The 13142-nt window shown below is 36.3% G+C and overlaps 4 protein-coding genes across 4 annotated transcripts in view; 1 reads left to right on the forward strand and 3 right to left on the reverse strand.

The window, feature by feature from the left end:
• Nucleotides 1-3275, reverse strand: part of LOC100636354 (solute carrier family 46 member 3-like) — a 4213-nt gene extending 938 nt beyond the window's left edge. The window contains exon 1 of the mRNA XM_003382571.2: nucleotides 2296-3275. Coding sequence (XP_003382619.2) covers nucleotides 2296-3253 — 958 coding nt within the window. The 5' untranslated portion in view covers nucleotides 3254-3275. The remainder of the gene's footprint in view (nucleotides 1-2295) is intronic.
• LOC109581154 (uncharacterized) lies at nucleotides 1504-2152 on the reverse strand. The gene is made up of 4 exons (XM_019994996.1): nucleotides 2099-2152; nucleotides 1967-2050; nucleotides 1741-1912; nucleotides 1504-1695 (listed from the first exon to the last, which is right to left on the reverse strand). Exons 1-4 carry the CDS (start codon nucleotides 2106-2108, stop codon nucleotides 1572-1574), a joined length of 390 nt encoding a protein of 129 aa, XP_019850555.1. The 5' UTR covers nucleotides 2109-2152; the 3' UTR covers nucleotides 1504-1571.
• A 2943-nt stretch (nucleotides 3276-6218) lies between the features above and the next one.
• On the forward strand, nucleotides 6219-12423 carry LOC100633114 (U4/U6.U5 tri-snRNP-associated protein 1-like). Its single transcript, XM_019994913.1, has 19 exons — nucleotides 6219-6432; nucleotides 6530-6608; nucleotides 7210-7374; nucleotides 7430-7527; nucleotides 8094-8188; nucleotides 8244-8405; nucleotides 8761-9066; nucleotides 9427-9499; nucleotides 9554-9853; nucleotides 10712-10763; nucleotides 10818-11032; nucleotides 11169-11203; nucleotides 11260-11337; nucleotides 11382-11551; nucleotides 11684-11725; nucleotides 11775-11880; nucleotides 11949-12038; nucleotides 12131-12258; nucleotides 12313-12423. Exons 1-19 carry the CDS (start codon nucleotides 6240-6242, stop codon nucleotides 12335-12337), a joined length of 2412 nt encoding a protein of 803 aa, XP_019850472.1. The 5' UTR covers nucleotides 6219-6239; the 3' UTR covers nucleotides 12338-12423.
• Nucleotides 12424-12533: 110 nt separating this feature from the next.
• The window catches only part of LOC100633240 (uncharacterized), a 13450-nt gene continuing 12841 nt past the window's right edge, over nucleotides 12534-13142 (reverse strand). Inside the window, exons 64-66 of the mRNA XM_019994590.1 lie at nucleotides 12884-12947; nucleotides 12701-12820; nucleotides 12534-12623 (exon numbers count right to left, since the gene is read on the reverse strand). Of these exons, the coding sequence (XP_019850149.1) occupies nucleotides 12534-12623; nucleotides 12701-12820; nucleotides 12884-12947 (274 nt within the window). The remainder of the gene's footprint in view (nucleotides 12624-12700; nucleotides 12821-12883; nucleotides 12948-13142) is intronic.

Here is a 13142-nt window from a genome sequence, read left to right on the forward strand (position 1 = left end):
CTGCCATCTTCACATAATGACCCCAAACTGATGACTATACACAAGAGCCACACCCTCCACCAGTTTGAAAACCCAATAAAACTTGGTATAAAAAATATCTTGACTCCATTAAGTAACTTTATAAAGCCACGGTTCTCATTAACTCCATCATCAATTCTCACTTTTTCTCTTTTCATTGGCTCAGGAAAAAATGCAAGATAAACCAAACAGAAAATTGATGTACCAATTATCAATAACACAGGTGGCACAAAATCACAATTGTCACTCTGTAGCCAGTTATACCCAATCAAGAAACTCATGATAGTTCCAAAAGATATGCAACTTTCGAGGATCCCCATACGAGCTGCCAGCCATCTCTTGGGTGTCACATCGGATGCAGCAGCAAATACAACACCACTCATGGTAGCATACCCTCCTCCTAAACCATACACTACCATACAGAGCAGATTATAGTACAAGTTCAACTCAAAAACTACAATAACCAATTGCAGTATTCCAGCGAGAAGTATAGCAATAAAGAGAACAAAAAAAATTGGCTTACGACCAACTATATCAGAGAGTGGGCCATAAAGTAATGCCATCAATGAACCAGCACTCAGTGATATGACCTCATTGTACATGTTGAAATGATTAGCACCAGTTTGCACCTTCTCAAAGGTAGCATTGCTTGTGCGATTGACAATGTAAGTTTGGTTGAGACAAAAAGACACAGTAGTAGTAGTATCATTGGCAAGGGCCAGAGCATCTTGGGCAAGCCTTTGAAAGAATAGCTGCGAGTATATTTGAGAATGATAAAGTACCACGAAGTAAAAAAGTAAAAAGAGAACTTCTACAGGAAATATCTTATACCTGAGTCCCTTCCAGTCTCTCCTAGATCCTCGACTAGCACTAGAACTTTCTTGCTGCACAGCGGAGTTCATTTTAAAGCCCACCATCCAAGATAGTGCTGGGCGATATATCAAAATTCACGATATTTAATCGATATAATGTGGTATCGATACATATCAATATCGAAAAAAATTGAAGAAAATATCGATAACGAGGCCACGCCCACAAAATGGTTACATAACCTTAATAAATGGTTAATTAACTATAGGAGTAACATCTCGAAAATTACTAAAATGTATTTTCTTGGAAAGTAGATGAAGTAGCTGAAGTATATGAAGCCAAAGAAGGTTTTTATAATGCTTTTCAATAATAATTGTTCTCAGAAATAGCTTTATTTAGCCATTTTAGTAATATTAAAGTTAATGGGTGTGGCTTAATAACTTATCGATAAAAATATCGATATCCTCATTTTTAGGCAATATCGTATCATATCGTATCGTTTCAAAATTTTCAATATCGCCCAGCACTAATCCAAGATCAAAGTAACCACAAAGTTGCTTTATTAGGAGATGATTAATTTTAGTGGCGAGGAATAATACTAGATCTAATACCAGTAGATAATTTTGCAAACTATTTTTTCGGTTTCTAGAAGTATGTATGCTCATATTTGTGTGCTTTTATATTAAGTTAATTATTGCTGCCAAAATGCCCAAAAATGAATTAAAATAATTCAATTTTATTAGTTATTGATTGATGGTTGCACCATAGTTGTTACTATTGGAAGCAAGCAATTTCTCTTCATCAACCAATTGGACAGGATTAGCCTTATGTACTTTTGCTTTAAATACATCAAAATACAGCAAAATCCTATAAAAAGGTAGTATATCTAAGTTTATAAAATAAATATCTTACATAACAAGTGGGATGTTTATTGCCCATATTCCAGCAGATACCCAAAATATGACACCAGCATTGATATTATGACCATTAACAACTGCTTCGGGATGATATACTTCATTGAACAATATTGAAGCTCCACTTGAAGATACAGCTTCCAATGCAGATACTAGAGTTAACACAGAACCTGAAAAAAGATAAGTCTTTCGTCATTAATTAGTTTAATGGTATTTTCCCTTACCATATAATTTTGGGCTGACATACAATGCCAACATAGATCGCATTACAGGAAACCCAATGTCACGGATGCTTAAAAATCCTCCAACTACATAACATCAAACATGAATATCATAATTGTTTTGTAATTTCTCACCTACAAACATTTCCCATGTTTTCCTTACAAACCCAGTTAACACATTGCATATTACTGCAGTAAAAATAGGAATTAAAATAATAAAGTGCTTCCAAAATTCCAAAGAGATTAAAATAGGACAGAGTATAAGTAGCGAAAGTGCATTTAAAACATTAAAATAAGCTCCATAATAAGATATAAAACGATACGACCATTCCAAGGTTTGTTGTATAAAAAATAATTGATGATTTCACCACTGCCAATTTCACATAACGACTCTAAGCTGATGACTATACACAAGAGCCACACCCTCCACCAGTTTGAAAACCCAATAAAACTTGGTATAAAAAATATCTTGACTCCATTAAGTAACTTTATAAAGCCACGGTTCTCATTAACTCCATCATCAATTCTCACTTTTTCTTTCTTCATCGGCTCAGGAAAAAATGCAAGATAAACCAAACAGAAAATTGATGTACCAATTATCAATAACACAGGTGGCACAAAATCACAATTGTCACTCTGTAGCCAGTTGTACCCAATCAAGAAACTCATAATAGTTCCAAAAGATATGCAACTTTCGAGGATCCCCATACGAGCTGCCAGCCATTTCTTGGGTGTCACATCGGATGCAGCAGCAAATGCAACACCAGTCATGGTAGCATATCCTCCTCCTAAACCATACACTGCCATACAGAGCAGATTATAGTACAAGTTCAACTTGAAAACCACAAAAACCAATTGCAGTATTCCAGCGAGAAGTATAGCAATGAAGAGAACAAAGAAAATTGGCTTACGACCAACTATATCAGAGAGTGGGCCATAAAGTAATGCCATCAATGAACCAGCACTCAATGATATGACCTCATTGTACATGTTGAAATGATTAGCACCAGTTTGCACCTTCTCAAAGGTAGCATTGCTTGTGCGATTGACAATGTAAGTTTGGTTGAGACAAAAAGACACAGTAGTAGTAGTATCATTGGCAAGGGCCAGAGCATCTTGGGCAAGCCTTTGAAAGAATAGCTGCGAGTATATTTGAGGATGATAAAGTACCACGAAATTAAAAAGTAAAAAGAGAACTTCTATAGGAAATATCTTATACCTGAGGCCCTTCCAGTCCCTCCTAGATCCTCGACCAGCAGTAGAACTTTCTTGCTGCACAGCGGAGTTCATTTTTAGAGCTATGCCTTATAGCTTAATTAATATGTGAGGGCGGGGTTTGTTTGTTTTGACCACACCTTTAATCACTCAGGAGTCAGCAGTAATGGTGGAAAATTTGGTAAACTGTTTCTTGTTGCTGCTTGTTCTACTGGTTTCAGTCTTAAATGGACTACCAACCCGGCCAGAACTCACTGTTAGAGACTCTGCAGTTAGGTAAATGTAAAATCTTATTATGAATTTATAGCATCACTAATTTATTAACAGTTACAACCAATCATTTGAGTGTGTGACTGCATCTGAATGTTATCCTCCTGATGTGACAGATACCAGTCTCATTTTGTGTGTGCAAGGAGTCTGTCTCTGTTATCCTTGTTTCCAGTTTGACTCTGGGACTGGGAAGTGTTCAGTATCACAATGTTTTACATATGAACCAGCTACTGACGAATGTGTCGATAATAGAAAAAGTCAAAGAGAAGCGTTCCTATTTTCTTTCTTTCTCTCCTCTCTCGGCGTCGCTAATTTCTACATAGGCGAAATCATATTGGGAATAATACAACTATCAATTACTCTTTGTTTCATATGCGTATGCTGCTCTTGCTGTTGCTATATGTGCTGCCTAGTCTGTAGCGAGGACTCATGTACCTGTTGCTTCAATGAAGTAAGTTATAGGCTATGCGTGAGTGCATGTACATAGCTCCATTACAACAAGCAATATTATTAAGGAAAGAGATCTAGTTCTTCTGTTACAATTGCATTGGTAGCATAGATAGGCTTGTTGATGTATCATCACTTGACTAACTCGTGAATATTTATGCCAATATTCACTGTTGTTCCATAAGGGGCGTAGCATCATTGCATATGTCACATGCTGTGTCGGCATGTTTTTTTCTAAAAACAGCAGCCCTATCAACCCACTGATTTTTTTTACATATTACCAATTTACAATAAATATTGCAACATCTAATGAAATTGTGATTAATGATTGTTCTGGTATGTTTATAGGATAGCTTCTTGCCAGTCTGTACTCTCGTCTCTTTTGTCAGTATTGGATTTTCTTTATTGTTGACTATAGCTTGTTGGTGGATTGTCGATCTCATTGTATTCATCTTAAATGAAAGAAATGCTGGAGATGGTTGCACACTTAGAAATAACTTATAACAAATTTTTTTTATTACTGTGTCATTTTTAATCAAAAATTATAGTTATAGTCTAATTATTCATTGATTACTTCCTGTTGCATCTAAAGACTGAAAAGATGCACAGTTCACTGCTTCTTGCTATCTCCTTTTTCTCCTTGTCTCTTGTAGCTGGGACGCCTCTTGGGAGTGAAAGGTATGTCCAAAGTCCTTGATAAGCCAAATAGACTCTAAACTATTGTATCAATTGGTAGTATCGATATCCAAACTCGTCAGTCACGGAATTGCTCTTTTTGTTTTCCTCCCGGAGTGACAACAGTGCCTACAAGCCTCATTGATTGCCCTAATGATAGGTGTGCCTGTACTGAGTGCTTCAGTGTCAATACCACCGCTAATGTATGTGAATATACTGTCCCATCTCCCTCTGATTGCTATTATTACAACGAGGCAACACTGCAGTGCATAGATAACCGTAAATCTCAAGTAACTGCATTTGCCCTCTCTCTCACGCTGTCCGGATTTGGAGTCGCAAACTTCTACATAGGTCAGAATGGGCTTGGTGCAGGCCAGCTGGTACTATTCCTTAGTATCTTTGTGATAGTTTACATCATTGCATGCACCCCTTGCTGTGCTATCTGCTGCTTCCAGGCAGAAAACATAAAAGTGAGCAATCAGCTACATTCCAGACTATAAACTTAACCTTATTATCTTTCCTATAGGGGTCCATTGTATTTATTTGCTTTATGCTTGTGATGATTTTACTCATAATTGCCATCTCTTTTGGCATAACTGGTTGGTGGATTGCAGATGCCGTCATATTTGGAACCAACAAGCGAGATGCTGGCGATGGCTGTCCCTTAAAACCAGACCTTTGAAGAGACTATATGCAAGAGTGTATGACCCAATGCCCCATATCATGTATACTCTTGCTAATTAAAATTGATATTACTGTAATGCCATACTGTAGCTCGATCTGTAATATTTTATTTTATTTCTTTTAAAAAACAATACAATTTCTTTTTTTTAAACAATAGTCTATTTTATTTATTAAAAAAAAAAACAATAATATGAATGAAAAATAGCTAATACAAACTATAATAATTACGCTACTGTATAAAAGTTAGTTTTCAAAGGTTTTCAATTAGGTAGCATCCATCTCCATTCGTACGTCGGTTGGTACCAAAGTACACAAGATCAGTGATCCACCATGCAAAGAACATCATTGACAGGAGACAAGTTGGCACAGCAATGAAACAACAGACACCCAATTTTGCTGCTTTGTTGTCCTTGTCTTTGACACATTCCTTAGCACATCGTCCAACGCAGCTCATTGCACAGAGTATGATCCCAAAGATAAGCTGAGGGACTGCAAAATCGTATCGTTCAATGTAGAAATTTGCTGCACCAGTCCAGGTTAGGAAGAATGACAAAAGGAATGCTGTTAATTGCTTTTGTCTTCTATCAATGCACCCGTTATCCGAATTCTGATCATTGGGATCATAAGCAGTGCATGGAGGATCCAGATAGCAGCGATTGGTGGTAGTGTTGAGCATAAAGCAGGCAGTGCAAGCGCACCGTCCATTGTTACAGGTTACACGATTAAGAGGAATAGTGACGTTTAGGAGACTTTCTGGATTGCAATCTGTATCATCGACGCATTGATTATTAACCTGGCGGAGCTCAAAAGGTATGGCAGTGGCTGTAGCAGCCAAAAGCAAGAAAGAAACGCAACAAAACAGAGTAAGGGCCGACATCATTGAAGTGGATGAGTAACTTGATGAGTGATGACCAAAAATTATTCATCAAGATCTTTTATAAACTAAATTTAATCAGCCCCGCCCAACTCCGCCTACAAAATAAAAATGGGGAATGACAAGGAGCACAAGGATAAAGATAAAAAGAAAGACAAGAAGGAAAAGAAAAAAGATAAGAGCCACAAAGAGAGATCTAGTCACAGCAGACACAAACATGAAAAAAGCAGACGTCGCACAGGCTCAGATAACTCAGATGAAGACAGGGGGCACCATAAACATCGCCATCATGATAGTGATAGAAGTAAGCACTGTACATATACGTACCTAGTACTGGCAGGCCTTTATATTAATATTACAAACTGTGACGGAATCCTTACGGGCTTGTTTTTGTATTATAGAGAAGTCCAGGGGTCACCAAAGGGATGAGAAGAGAAAGAGAAGTCCAAGTGCTGAATCAGGGGAAAGAGAGATATCGAGGTAAGCATACTAGTATATATATATATACATAACTATTAATAATTATTGGTGACATTCCTGAGACCTATCTAATTATGAAAAAGTAGTTATTATAATAACTACTATAAAGTGCATTGCTGATAAGGAAATGTTTTTCATTAAGGAAATGACATAATCTAATATCGCAGGTCAAAGTATTATGACAAAACCAATGACAGTATCAGTACATCTATATTCACGATAAAAGGTTGTGACCTTATACTCACTCACGACACTTTGATCTTAAAGTGATTCTTGTTATGCTGCACCGTCTTCATCGTGAATTGTTGTTTGTGCCTTGTGACATTATACATTTTGTAATTTATTGTTTTTGATAATAAGCAATGCAAATATCTTATTATTATTACTACCGTATAACGGGGAATTGGAAGGAATTAAATTTGGCAAATTTACATTCTGACAGCCATTCGCCAAAATAAAAACCCGCCATTTTGAGCCATTATGTGCATGCTCAATGGCACCTGGCCACAAATTTGCCAAATTAAAATCCACCAATCACCCAAAATTTAACAATTCGCCAAATTTTACTCCCTCCAAAATTTCCCGCTATATGGTATTATAGTAAACAGCTGAAAATTGAGACAGAGGACTTCAATGATGGTAGCACTCTTGACGATACCTTAAGAAGACAAGAAGAAAGAAATGAAGGGACCGGAGGAGAAGGAGAAATGGAAAAAAGAGGAGGAGGAGGAGGTGCTGGCTTAGAACTGAGTATTGAAGAGACAAAGTAAGTCAAAGTCAGTTTTATTGGTATTGCTCATTATTATTGTTTCATTGACTAGTAAACTGAGGCTTCAGTTGGGGCTGAAACCACTTGATGTTGGGCCAAGGACAGGAGGAGAGAGTAAAGAAGGAGAGAAGACTGACAATGACACTAAAGGTAAATTGTATTAGCGATTACGTGTACATGTACAGCACCTATACTTATTATAAGTGGTATTACTCATTGCTGTACTGGTGTAATAGTTTATTTGATAACAATGACTATAGCAATAGTAACAGTAACTATTTGATGCGTCATTGTTTTGTAACTGACAAGGTCAATTCAATTAGTATAAAGCAATGGTCTGTCAAACTGTCACCCAGATGAGTAGATACTGTGAATTATAACAATGAAAACATACACACACTTTCACTTCTCTTATCCACTGACTGTCTCTATTACATACATCAAGAATGCAACCACCTTAGTTGACCTTACATCATATACAAAAAAGAAAATGAGAAAAAGAAATGGATATCATTTCAATAATTTTTATTTAGAATTTTATTTTACTCTTAAAGGGCTCCTACTTGTGTATAGCAGTGATATATAGCTATTATATGCATCAATATATTGTATAATGCACTACACACGGAACTATGTACATGCTTACATGCAGATGTACATGTATACTTAGCACTACAGTATAGTTTGACATGATTAAGCTGCTGCATTTTTGTTAGATAATGAAGAAGAGGAGGAAGAGGAAGCTCCTAAGAAGAAAGAAGACGTTCACGTTCCAGCAAAGAACATCGGAGAAGAAAAAAAAGCTGAGAAGGTATTGCCCTGTCTCACACTAATAGAAGGCTTTACTCTAATGCATGTGCCTGTAGATAAGAGAGAAATTAGAATTAATGAGAGAATCACGTAATCTGGCAAGGAAGCTAGCTACAGTACGTGGACTAGGACAGGATACGAGCACTGATGAGAGTGCTACAAACTGGGTAACAAAAATGAGGGAGAAAGAAAGGGAAAAGAAACTAGCTGAACAAAGGGTAAGGAAAGTAATTCATGCACTGCATGTGCAATTGTACATGTGCATGTTCTGTGTGTTTTGTCAGTTGTCAAGCCTCAGGTCCATCAGTGTAAAAGTGATTCAGTAAAGTAGACCTTTGATGATGGAGTTATATGTATGTATTAGCTAATGGACATTGAGCAAATTAATGCTACAGTAGATATTGAATTACTGCTTAGCTAATCATCTCCTGATTCACACTATTGACAGCATTATCAATAAGATTCACACCTGCATCACTATAGCTGACACAATGTATTTATAGACTCATCACTTAATATTATAATAATGATAGTATAATAATGGTTGGTGTCATTCATAATGACCACTTTTAGGCTCAGCTACTGGAAGAGATGGACGGAGGATATGACGAAAATGAGGAGAGGGTGGAAGAGACAAAGAAAGACAGTTATTCGTCGCATAATTTAGCCGGACTCACTATTGAGCATAAGGAGGACAGGTTTCAAGAAGGAAGAGACGTCATATTGACACTTAAGGACACAAAGATACTTGATGATGGGGAGGATGTACTCGTGAATGTAAGCATGATTGATGATGAGAAAGGACAGAGAAATATTGAAATGAAGAAGAACCTTCCTGGCTACCAGCCCTACGAAGAGGAGTTTGATGAATATGGCAATGTAAGAGGAGGGATAATATAGTTGTGCAACACTTAGTGTAGTTTAATGGGTCTGGGTACTAATTAAAATTTTTTAGTGTACTTTCCCTTCTGAACAAACACGCAATACATGTAACATATGATGCGTATCACTCCACTGACCTCAGTGACCCATTTTTATTGCATTTTCTGATGTTGTGTAGAAAATCTAAGCTGATTCTGATCGTAATTGGATTTTTAAGAATTTTATAAAGTTGCTTCAAAATTTTGTTAAGTAATAATTGGGTTAAAATCTAGTCAATATGCACTAGTTAGTTGTACAATAAATTAAATTATATTATAGTATACTAATTTATAATGTCCTCCTCGTGTCTTTATGTAGCCCATCACTCGTAGTCTGTTATATAAGTATGATGAAGAGATTGAAGGACAAAAGATACACAAGTTTACTCTTGGTAAGATTACTCGTGTACATGTATGTATATAATGATTTTATGTAATCTCTACAGGTGATACTGGCCAGTATGATGTGGGTGACCTCCAGAGAGAGAAAGAGAGAGCACGCGAAGTCCTCGAGCAGAAAGCAATAGCTCTGGATTTGCCTCAACTTAGCGTGGCTTCAGAGTATTACACAGAAGAGGAGATGGTCAAGTTTCGTAAGAGGAAGAAGAGAAAGAGAAAAGAGAAATTTAAAGTTGAAGACCTTGTTAGTTTGGATAACGAGGGAGGAGGAGGTGATGGCAGAGATCATGGCTCAAGGCAAAGAGATGCTATCAGTGATGAGCCAATGGAAACTAACATTAAACCAGGTGACTGAATGTGTGCATGTACATCATAGGATTTAATGACATTGCTCATAACTTGAAAATTATTTGTCAGAATAAGCTCAAACTTTCTACACAGTATAAGAAGGACATCAATATGTATAAGAAAATGTAATAAAAATTTGGGGTGATTTCGGAGCCATTTTTTGGAAAAAACCATGGGCTATATATAGCCTTGGGTATTTTTTAGATTTTTGATGTTTTCTTAAAATGGCCGTAACTTGAAAAATTGAAGTTGGAATCAGCTCAAACTTTGTACACAGCATAAGTACATCAATATGTATCAGAAAATGTAATAAAATTTTGGAATGATTTCGGAGCCATTTTTTGGAAAAACCATGGGCTATATATAGCCTTGGGTATTTTTTAGATTTTTGATGTTTTCTTAAAATGGCCGTAACTTGAAAAATTGAAGTTGGAATCACCTCAAACTTTGTACACAGCATTAGGACATCAATATGTATCAGAAAATGTAATAAAATTTTGGGGTGATTTGGAGCCATTTTTTGGAAAAAACCATGGGTTATAAGCCTTGGGTATTTTTCAAAATTTGGCATTTTCTTGAAATGGCTATAACTTAAGAAGTTGAAGGCGGAATCAACTCAAACTTTCTACATAGCATAAGGACATCAATATGTATCAGAAAATGTAATAAAAAATTGTGGTGATTTTGGAGCCATTTTTTTGGAAAATTTTGGCATTTTCTTGAAATAACGTACTATACTATTAAAAATGCATATTGATCCCTTTATGAGGAAATTTGAGCCAATTATGACAGTTATGTCATGTATGTGATCATGTGATAACATTTGATTATTATTGAGCCTATGACTACATGTATAGATCCTTCATTACTCGATGACACTGACACAACAGTTGACACTGCTTTAGAGAGGTACTCATTATATTATACAAGTATACTAATATATAGTTATAATTTATTTTATAGGACAAGGCGTTTGTTAAAGCGCAAGACTGCAGTACCAGACACTACTGGGGCAGCTCGAGTTGCCTCTATGCTTGTTCCTAAAATAAAGACAGAGAAAATGGAGGACGAAGATGAAGAGAGATTGGCTGGAGAGGCTGAGAATGGACTGATAGTTATTGATACTACAGCAGAATTTTGTAGACAAATAGGAGAAGAAGAATCTGAATTAGACAAAAGTATATACATGTGCATGTACAGAATATGCTTGTAGCCATTTCTTTATGAAGTAGCATGTAGACATGTACTATAAGTACATGGTCTTTGGCCCCGTCCAACCAAAAAATAACAGAGTGTTTCTCTGTTTGCTATTAGGTAAATGGAAGAATGTTGGGGACACAGAGTTAATGGTATGCCATACTGTGTAATTAATACACTATTGTGTACTGATATTTATGACAAACAGGAAGAAGGAGATCAGGATATTGATGGTGGCTGGTCTGAGATTGATCCCAACAACAAGCAAAATGAGACTACACTAGAAGTGAGCAATGGAAAGAACTGTAGATTATTTAACTCGTTACTTAGAAACCCGACGTCTTAGAACTGGAAGCTAAGACGCATTTGACTGGAGTAGCAGCTGCACTTCAGATGGCTACCAAGAAAGGTTTTATAGACTCTGAGAAAGATAAAGAAGCCATTAAAAAGAAGAAAGGAGACTCTAAGACCATTATTGAAGGCCTTGGGACAAGAGATTGGTAATAGCTACCCCATCTACATGTATGCATACACTCTACTGTTGAATTGATTGATTGATTTCTTGATTGATTAATTCCTGATTCCTTGATTGATTCCTTGATTGATTGATTGATTGGTTCCTACATTTATAGGGAATATGAGAGAGACAGAGGACGCGAGAGGGAGAGAGATAAGTAAGCAAAATTAAGTTAAATGTTTTGGTTGGATGACTTTTCTCCTCAGAGACACTCATGGGAGGGATATGGCATTTGTAGAGAAGAAGGACTACGTGCCTGAAGTTAACATTGAATATGTGGATGATCATGGAAGACTCCTAACAGCTAAAGAAGTACTTAAAAGCACACACACACACACACACACACAGTATTACATTTACTGTCACTTTGTTGGTTGTAGGCATTTAGACACATGTCACACAAATTCCATGGGAAAGGTCCAGGAAAGAAGAAAGTTGAAAAACTTATCAAAAGAAGAAAAGAAGATGTGGTAAGGAGAAACAACAATGCAATGAATGCATTATCTTTATTTTTTAAGCTTCTTGAAGTGTTTTTTTAATATTAATGTTATTCCTGTTTTAGCTTCTTAGTAAATCTGATGCTGGTGATACTCCATTACAGTCGCTTGAGTTACTGCGTAAGAAACAGGAGGTCTCCCAATCAGCTTATGTAGTGTTGACTGGACAGCAACACCAACAACCAATGCACATGTAAGCCGCAGTGTATTGCATGTACACCCAGTTATTACTGTTACCTTTTTCTAGTGCTGAGCTGTCAAAAAGAAAATGATCAATTGACCTTTTTGCATCTAGTATAAAATGAACTTTTAATACGATAAATCTTCACACTGTATACTAACAACACACACAAAAAAAGTTTAAAAAATAATAAGTCTAATATTGTTGGCAGTGGTTTTTTCATTCATTCTCACGCAAAAAAATTAAAATAATATTTAATATGCACACGCTTAAAATGAGGAAATAGTTTAAGATTTCTGCACAGCTGACTCGTCTACTTTTCCTCCTAATATTTTGGCTTTACGCAATGGAAAGAAGCCAATTTTGCGACCTTCAATCTGCAGATAATAAACAAACAAGAACAATAGCAATAAAAGATATTGTATTCTAGTGCAGCAATTTTTGTATCCCTTACATTGTCATTGATGTATTTCTCCAGTGCATTGTGATCATTGGGATGCATGGAGTCAAGATGAAGCAGAAAATACACATAATTCCACATGTGGTGATCATTCAGTACGTGATCACGAAATCCCTAATGTATATATAGAGAGAAAGAGATAAATGGGTCTATAACAGGTTCATATCACAAACATACTTTCCCTTTTCTTTCAAAAGTATCATTATCAATACCACACACAAAGCAGTAGTTCAATTTGTCACTTTTAATTTCATCCTATTATTATAAGATATGCAGAAATATTTAGTTGCTGCAGGCTATTAAAAATTTACCCTTTCACTCCTCAGCTCAGAGAATCGGTCAACTATGATGGCCACAACAATATTGAGTCCAAGAGTGGTGATGATAATGAAGAAAGCCAAGTCAAATATAGTCTTCACTGCATATATTGTGAAGG

This window comes from Amphimedon queenslandica, unplaced genomic scaffold (assembly GCF_000090795.2).
Source record: "Amphimedon queenslandica unplaced genomic scaffold, v1.1 AMPQUscaffold_13520, whole genome shotgun sequence".
Classification (NCBI taxonomy): Eukaryota; Metazoa; Porifera; class Demospongiae; order Haplosclerida; family Niphatidae; genus Amphimedon; species Amphimedon queenslandica.

Excerpts from the sequence above, each read along its gene's own strand:
- LOC109581154 (XM_019994996.1), bottom strand. Across the intron at positions 1,913-1,966 it reads TGTCAGCCCAAAATTATATG|GTTCTGTGTTAACTCTAGTA; the intron begins GTAAGGGAAAAT and ends ATCTTTTTTCAG. Across the intron at positions 1,696-1,740 it reads ATAAACATCCCACTTGTTAT|GATTTTGCTGTATTTTGATG; the intron begins GTAAGATATTTA and ends ACCTTTTTATAG.
- LOC100633114 (XM_019994913.1), top strand. The coding sequence starts at position 6,240 with ATGGGGAATGACAAGGAGCACAAGGATAAAGATAAAAAGAAAGACAAG. Across the intron at positions 6,433-6,529 it reads CCATCATGATAGTGATAGAA|AGAAGTCCAGGGGTCACCAA; the intron begins GTAAGCACTGTA and ends TTTGTATTATAG. Across the intron at positions 10,764-10,817 it reads GTTGACACTGCTTTAGAGAG|GACAAGGCGTTTGTTAAAGC; the intron begins GTACTCATTATA and ends TTTATTTTATAG.